Source organism: Miscanthus floridulus, unplaced genomic scaffold (assembly GCF_019320115.1).
Source record: "Miscanthus floridulus cultivar M001 unplaced genomic scaffold, ASM1932011v1 fs_698_1, whole genome shotgun sequence".
NCBI classification, from domain to species: domain Eukaryota; kingdom Viridiplantae; phylum Streptophyta; class Magnoliopsida; order Poales; family Poaceae; genus Miscanthus; species Miscanthus floridulus.
In genome coordinates, this window is record NW_027097125.1 from 70,958 (window position 1) to 80,061 (window position 9,104).

The window sequence follows — 9,104 nt, forward strand, 5'->3', positions numbered from 1 at the left end:
GATTAGAATTAATCCCTGATTGCGATGTAAAATTGTCTTCTACTCCCTCCATTCCAAATTATAAGTCATTCCATAAATCTTGGAGAGTCAAAGCATATCAAGTTTGACTAAATTATAGAGAAAATTAAAAAAAAATTATAACATCAAATTGATATACTATGAAAATATAATTAATGAAGAATCTACTTAGTTTGTACCATAAATATTATTATTTTATCATATAAATTTAGTTAAACTTGAGATCCTTTGACTTTCTAAGATTCTTATAATGACTTATAATTTGGGATGGAGGAAGTATATTTTAGGATCGACATATTCGAAACTGTTAGAGGAACCCAATAAATATGCTCAGCCACTTGGAAAACTAGTTGATTTACCAAGTGTTTTTTTTTTTGGAACAATTGGAGATGCACTAACTCCTTACTCTTCCCTTGGATTTCTATATCTTCATCCAGGATCGAAGAGCTTGTGCAGTCTCCTCCAAGGCTCCGAACATATTTATCCTTAACGCGTGACCATGTTTCCATGCTGCAGCTGAATCCATCATCTGTCTCACACTCGTGACACCACGTACTTGAACCTGACAATAATAAACAATGGATGTGTTTGTTTGAAGAATAAGGTGATGCATCTTCTTCTTACTTCTTTTTTTTATTTGATTTGTGGAATGGAATAAGTTGGTCCATCGCTACCCCGTTCCTCACAGGCTAATAATTAGTATATACATGAGGAATAGGTTGATTCTACTAAAATTCATGGGATAAACTTATGATGCACCATCTCATAAAGTTTGCAGTGATTTCACAAACCAAACACACTAATATTTTCTAGGAGCTGCTGGAAGGGGCAGACAAAATCCATGGTAGTTTCTCAAAAACTCAGGCATAATTTTGTTGATGCTCAAATTAGGCCCAAGCTGGTTTTAGAATCAACCCATGTCTGTTTTGGCCTAATCGAAGAAAAACTCTACGAAACAACAAATGATCAAATTGGTTTTCCAACGAGATAAGACAACCCCTACTCATTATAAAATATGGGATATACGGCCGATTGAGGTATATACACAACTACACAATCAATCTTTTATCAAATTGCCCACTTTTTACCCCTTATCTCTTCCAACCCCCTTGTCGTCCTACAGATTATCGCATCTTCTCAAAAACCTACACGAAGAAGGAACGTAGAAGATACCCCATGTAACAAACAATATATCAGAACATACAGGGAAAAAATCCAAAAAAATTAAAGATAGCAGTTTTGTTCTATCGATTCATAGACCTCAATACTAAACTAATGTTGATAATTTTAAGTCAACGAGGTCAATAGCGACATCAAATATTATGTCTGTGCCCATCACATAGCAAAGTACATGGTTCTTTTCTAGATTTTAGATGAAACTAATGATTGAGAAAATAGTACCCATCTCCAGACCAAAATATACAATTGGACAATTAAATATTAATGCATGTACCTAATTTTGAATAACAATAAATAAATTAATTGGCAATGAAGGCATATGTGTTCTTTGCCAAAGACCATTTCTCCCACATGCATCCCTTCTCTTCTTTGTGTTCCTCATCACTCATTGGTTCTGAAAAGTAGGCAGTAAAGCAATAGTTAGGATAATACTGAAATATGAAATGGTTCACACATCTTTTTAGTTAATTCAAAAGAATCCAGGATAGGGCATGGGAGAGATGCAGTACTCCATGCTTCACTTGCACTGCTCAACAGTCTGCATAGGTTAAGTGCAAGTGGTAGCTAAAATAGTACAACATCAAAGAGCGGAACCTATGGCAGGAAAAGGAATTCAATGTAGGACAAGTGTATTCTAACCATAGGTAACTACTATACTAGTTTGTAATCAACACCGAATTTTATTGTTTTAGTGAATTTTTTACAACAGTCACCATATCTCATTTAAGAAAAGTGACACTAGCTAGATCGATTGCATCTTTGACAACAAACACCATATATCTCAGTGAGCCATTGAATTTTTGACAATAAACCCTAACAAATCGTATATGCGACATCCAAAGGAAAGTGTGTGATATCATATGAGGCGTCAAGAAAAACGACACTAGCTAGATTATTTGCATCTACTGCTAACCAACCATCTACAAAGCTAGCAACAACGTACATACACAACAGGTGGCTAGTCAAGAAAATTGTAACTTTGTATAAGTAGAACACTACATTAGGTCACGTTCTAACACTACACTAGGTCATCTTCTAACTATGAGTCTTAGCTCCTTTCAATAAAACAGTCTTAGCGTCAAATTAGTCTCATTATACAGGTTCAGTTAAGATGATCTAATGCTAGAAGAAGAGAGAAAGCTAAGGCGACAAGCAAACACACCCGTGAATTTTTTCTTTAGCCAAATTAGTCGAACATTTGGATTTTTTGTCTTCATAAATATTTGTCAATTCATCTCAGATTGGAAGAGCTCATTAGCATCTGCCTTCTGCTCATCAGTTAAGTCTTCCATGCCATCCACAACATCAATGCACTTCTCCACACAATAATCATCTTCCTGTTTCTTCTTCTCATCTATCTGGATCTTTCTAAACTCTATGAATTCGCTTATTTTAGCAGCCATTTGACTTTGCTTCTGTATTTTATTTCCACTAGCACCTTCTTGGTCCTCTAAATTGAGATTGGATGGTACAGATTGCACTTCTAGACCCTTGATTTGAGGAAATGGATTTGTACCATTAACAGCAAAATAGATGCCAACGGTATCAGAGGCAGCAACTTTGTTCTGCATACTTTGTTCAGTGTGACTTCTTTTCACTGGAGGTCTTGCTGTCTTGCTAGGAGGACGTTCAGTCGATGCAAAATTCAAATCTCTAGTGGTGATACTTCCTATTAAAAAACAACATATAAATTAGATGCTCGACTAAAGGCAAAATTACCTCACAACTCTAACACTCTTGCTTCTAAAGAATAAGTTAATCTATGCTGTTAATCTATATTTACCAGCTACTGCTAAGAGTTATGATCATAAAATACTATCCACACTTCAATGCATAATCTATCAATCCCGACTAGTGACCATATGAGTCATGACAGCAGAATGTAAAATTGCCAAACAAATAGGACAACACACAACTCATATTCTAGTGCCAAATATGACCAAGGGCCAAGGACCAGAACCAAGACATGAATTTTTTTAGCATCAAATCAAATCAAAAGAGAAACATTTGCCGCATTATGTGATCATTACCTGCATACAATGATGCCAAGTTTTCATATCGAGGAAATGACTTCTTTTGGAACTTACTTTGGCATTCCCCTATTAAATGCAACAAAACAACATTTTGATTAGCTTTTTAAAAGAGTGAAACCATAACACAAAAATAGCTAGCTTTATAAAGAGTGAAAATGACTAACCTCAATCATTTCATCCCAAATCTTTGGTTTGGCAATAATCATGCATAATGACCCATTCCAACTAGCATCACTATTTTTCCTAGCATCTCGTATTATCATGTAGTTCTCTTTCAACTCCTTTTCCTTTGATTGTATTTGTTGTTTTGTAAAATGAGCCAAAGGAAACTTTTCATTGAACTGTTTGGTAATATTTCTCCAACCATCTCGTGTCCAACCATTTTGTTTCTTGTACATAGGGATATTGGCATGCTCTTTCATTATGTCCACAAGTCCTTTCTCATATGTATAGCTCCATACAACCCTTGTACTCTGGGATGTTGACATGGCTGACAATAATGAGACATAAATGTAACAAGTTAAAATGTTGATAATGATGAACAATGCTTTAAATCACCATCTAACTATTATAGGCAGTCCACATTGCTTGCACTATTTGATCTCGTAGTGTGTTGCTATCATTCGATTACATCTCACTTGGGTAATTGTTACCCCCTCTGGCAAATCAATAGAAGTGGCTGGGTCAATATGTTTGTGGTTGGTGGTCTACCCAACTATCTTGCCTATTGTGCCCACTTATATTTTTTCCACAACGGCAAAGCCGAATTTCATTACTTGACAACAACCAAATTACAAGAGTTTGTAACGTAAAAGCAAACTATGTAAACTGCAAAATGCCACATTAGACTGAACACAGAGGGTTCATCTAATTGGCACAGCCCCGACTACAACACCTAAAAGCATTAACCCACAACGTCAAGCGTTCGCCGCTATACAACGAAACCAAACCCAACGCAACGTAGCAAATCTATTACAAGCCCAAATGGCTTCTTTGACAACACACAGGCTATGATCACACTACAAGAAATCCGTCTTTCTATGACAAAATGCCTCATGACGGGGCCTGTTTTTGTTGAAAGGTCCTTGTTTGGTTTTGGTAATTGAGTGACAACTTAGGTGGACTAATTGTGTTTATGTGAGATACACAGGTGATTAGTCCACAGGTACATGTGTGTGAGCAACATATGCCATGAAGGTGAAAATGGCTTGGAGATGTTGCAAAGCTCACACATGTGATGATGAAGGAGCTTAAATGCACATGAGACATGACATTGAGTCATGTGATCAAGGTGGAGAAGATCAAGACAAGACTTGGCTTGATGGACTGGTTGCAAGCGTGAAGGGCAAGTCGAAGGCTTTGGAGTGATGGACCACGTGGCGGTGAAGCTTGAGCAAGACTTGGCGCCGATGGACGATGGCAACGGTGAAGAGCAAGTAGAGTCAAGATCGATGAACCAAAATGATCATGTGATGATATGAAGTGGATCATATCATTGTTGATCGTGTTGGTGCATGTGTTGCATCGACATTGAAGGAGATGGAATGGAATGCGTAAGGCAAAGGTATAACCTAGGGCATTTCATTTCACCAATCATAGGTGTGTAGAGAAGTTTATGACCGGGTTTAGGATAGATGGCCGTACTATCAAGAGGGGCAAACTTGTTTGCATATCGGTCATCTAGTGCCACTAGAGTGATATAACTTTGCATTGTCGCTAGGATCGAGTGGCGTGGCAAGTTGAGTGGCTAACATCCTTTGGGAAATGATTGTGAAAATGCTAACACACATACACATGTTGGTGTACACTTGGTGGTGTTGGCACATTTACAAAGGAGGTGGTGTTTGCAGGGGTGAGATGGGTTTGGGTGCCGAATGCAAATTCTGATGGTTAGCACATTGGTGCAAGGGTGAAGAAGTTAGAAGTGAAAACGAGTTAGTCGCGAAGATGCCGGCGTCGGTCAACTGACCGGACACTGGATCTGAATGCACCGGACGCTGGAAGGCTGCGTCCGGTCAGGCTGACGTATGGTGACGCAGTAGCTGGAGTGTGACCGGACGCTGGCTGCGTCCGATCGCGTTCGACCGGACGCGTTCGGTCATGCTCGGGAGCTTACTGGAAACGACCGGACGCTGGGGGTTCAGCGTCCGGTCAGTTGAAGCTGCTGCGTCCGGTCAAGTCAAGTGACCGTTGGAACCGGGACACGTGGCCATCTGTGGGCGACTGGACGCTGAGGTCCAGCGTTCGGTCAACACGACCGGAGCGTCCGGTCGGCCCGACCGTTGCCCAGTGAAGGGGTAACGGCTAGTTTAGCCCTTGGGGCTATAAATAGAAGTGGCCCTCGGCCATGGCTGGGGTGGAGCACCTCAAGGGACTTAGTGTCCATGCTTGTGAGTGCTTGGGAGCCCTTCATCGCACATATACTTGATAGTGATTATTCGATTGTGTGAGTGAGCGATTCTAGTGCGATTGCATCGTGAGGTTGCATCGAGTGGCACTAGGTGATCGAGTTGCAAGCCGGTGGTGCTTGTTACTCTTGGAGGTTGCCACCTCCTAGACGGCTTGGTGGTGGTCTCCGTCGAAGCGCGCAAGAAGCTTGTGCGGCGCTCCGGAGAAGTGCTTGTGAGGGGCATTGTGCTCGCCCCGCGGGAGCCGCGAAGAGCAACTCTAGTAAAGCATGTCATTGAGCTACCCTCACTCAAGGGGTAGGTTCTTGCGGCGCCCGCCGTGCGGGCTTAGCGGGTGATGCTAATTAGCCGCCGAACCACCAAGTGAGCGGTCGACACAACGGGGACTAGCGTGTTGGCAAACACGTGAACCTCGGGAGAAAAATCATCATGTCAACCTTGTTCTTCCCGTTGGTTTGCATCCCCATTACACAAGCTTGCAATTACTTTTATACATATTAAGCTTGTGTAGTTGCTCTTGTAATTAGATAGCTTGTGTAGCTTTCTAATTACCTTCTTGCTTGTGTAGCATAGAAGTAGCTCCCTTGCGTGACTAATTTGGTTTTAGTAACCTTGTCAGTCACATTGCTTAGTTTGTGTAACTAAGTATTTGCGCTATCTAATTAGACATTGGTTGCCTTGTTATTGAGCATTGCTAGTGAGCTTAGTTAGCTTTGTGCTTTTGCTTACTAGCATGTGTAGGAGCTTCCTTGTTGTTTAAAGTACTAGTGGCATAGGTTTGTGTGACCTTGCTCCTAGAATTGTTTAGGAGAGCTCTAGCTAGCCCGGCACCTTAGTTGCATAATTGTTATCTTTGCAAGGTGCTAGTGAACATATATAGTGGGGTATAGTCTTGGCTAGACCGATAGTTTTAATTCCGCATTTGTATTGGTTAGCCGACACGATTAATTTTAGAAAAGACTATTCACCCCCCCTCTAGTCGCCATCTCGACCCTTCACAAGTTTCGTCACAAAATGGCAGGCGCCAGAAGCCGGTCGACGATTGTGAATTTATGACGATTCATATAGTTTTTATGTGACGATAGTAGTCGTCACTGAATGTTTTATCAAATATGACGACCCCAACGTCATAAAATACCCAGTAGGAGATGGACCCTTGACCCATGTCTGCTGGGCTCGGAGCTAGGCCTTGGCCCATGTAAAAATGTGGAGGGCGCACGTGTGGAGGGAGATAGGCTGGGCCTAAAATATTAGGGCCAAGAGATATTTTTCTTTTTTTGGGGTTTCAAAATCTGGTTTGAAGTTTTCATTTTTTTGGAATTCGAAATTTAAAATTTTAAAACTTTGTCAACTTCATAATCGTTTCGGCTGAAACCCAAAATGATTTCGGCTGAAAAAATGATGAATATAAAAGTCGTAGAACTTATCAAGATCTAACTTTTTTATTTTGGTGATTTACAAATCCGACAAAGTTATAGTAATGTTGTTCACAATTTCTACTCTCTGTCTTAGTTTATGAAACTTTGAGATAGATATGTAAAATTTATGAACAATGTTGCTATCACTTTGTCGGATAAACAAATGACCAAAATAAGAGTTGTAGATCTTGATGAGTTATACAACTTTGATGTTGATGACTTTTTCAGCCGACATCATTCCGGGTCTTAAAATATGGCTTCAAGTTGTAATTTTTTAAAATTCAAAATTTGAATTACTCAAACTTTGTCACATTGAAACATAAACAAAATACAATGATAGAGCATGATTTTAGAAAAATTTAGGAAAAAAAAGCATCGCATTTGGAGTTAGTATGTGGGAGAAAGACTAGTTACAAATTTTAGCGGCAGATTAAAAAGAAAAATCACTTGTTCTTTCTCCCACATACTAACTCCAAATGCGATGATTTTTTTTTCTGAATTTTTCTAAAATCATGATCTATGTAGTTATTGTATTCTTGTTGTCATGTGTCAAAGTTTGAAGAATTCAAATTCTGAATTTTATAAAATGACAACTTCAAACCAAATTTTGAAACCCAAAATGATTTCGGCTGAAAAAGTGATGAATATAAAAGTTGTACAACTTATCAAGATCTAACTTTTTTATTTTGGTGACTTACAAATCCGACAAAGTTATAGTAACGTTGTTCACAATTTCTACATCTCTGTCTTAGTTTATGAAACTTTGAGAGAGATATGTAAAATTTGTGAACAATGTTGCTATCACTTTGTCGGATAAACAAATGATCAAAATAAGAGTTGTAGATCTTGATGAGTTGTACAACTTTGATGTTGATGACTTTTCCAGCCGACATCATTCCGGGTCTTAAAATATGGCTTCAAGTTGTAATTTTTTAAAATTCAAAATTTGAATTACTCAAACTTTGTCACATTGAAACATAAACAAAATACAATGATAGAGCATGATTTTAGAAAAAATTAGGAAAAAAAAGCATCGCATTTGGAGTTAGTATGTGGGAGAAAGACTAGCTACAAATTTTAGCTGCAGATTAAAAAGAAAAATCACTTGTTCTTCATCATGAACAAGTGACGAACAAGAATGATTTCTCTTTTTAATCTCCTTTTAAAACTTGTAACAAGTTTTTCTCCCATATACTAACTCCAAATGCGATGATTTTTTTTCTGAATTTTTCTAAAATCATGATCTATGTAGTTATTGTATTCTTGTTGTCATGTGTCAAAGTTTGAAGAATTCAAATTCTGAATTTTATAAAATGATAACTTCAAACCAAATTTTGAAACCCAAAATGATTTCGACTGAAAAAGTGATGAATATAAAAGTTGTACAACTTATCAAGATCTAACTTTTTTATTTTGGTGATTTATAAATCCGACAAAGTTATAGTAACGTTGTTCACAAATTCTACATCTCTGTCTTAGTTTATGAAACTTTGAGAGAGAGATGTAAAATTTGTGAACAATGTTGCTATCACTTTGTCGGATAAACAAATGACCAAAATAAGAGTTGTAGACCTTGATGAGTTGTACAACTTTGATGTTGATGACTTTTCCAGCTGGAATCATTTCGGGTCTTAAAATATGGCTTCAAGTTGTAATTTTTTAAAATTCAAAATTTGAATTACTCAAACTTTGTCACATTGAAACATAAACAAAATACAATGATAGAGCATGATTTTAGAAAAACTTAGGGAAAAAAAGCATCGCATTTGAAGTTAGTATGTGGGAGAAAGACTAGTTACAAATTTTAGCTGCAGATTAAAAAGAAAAATCACTTGTTCTTCATCATGAACAAGTGACGAACAAGAATGATTTCTCTTTTTAATCTCCTTTTAAAACTTGTAATAAGTTTTTCTCCCACATACTAACTCCAAATGCGATGATTTTTTTTTTCTGAATTTTTCTAAAATCATGATCTATGTAGTTATTGTATTCTTGTTGTCATGTGTCAAAGTTTGAAGAATTCAAATTCTGAATTTTATAAAATGACA

General features: G+C 37.9%; 1 protein-coding gene across 1 annotated transcript; it reads right to left on the reverse strand.

The window, feature by feature from the left end:
- Window positions 1–2,423: 2,423 nt before the first annotated feature.
- LOC136532727 (uncharacterized) lies at window positions 2,424–3,718 on the reverse strand. Its single transcript, XM_066525320.1, has 3 exons — window positions 3,391–3,718; window positions 3,228–3,296; window positions 2,424–2,866 (listed from the first exon to the last, which is right to left on the reverse strand). Exons 1-3 carry the CDS (start codon window positions 3,716–3,718, stop codon window positions 2,424–2,426), a joined length of 840 nt encoding a protein of 279 aa, XP_066381417.1.
- Window positions 3,719–9,104: the final 5,386 nt, after the last annotated feature.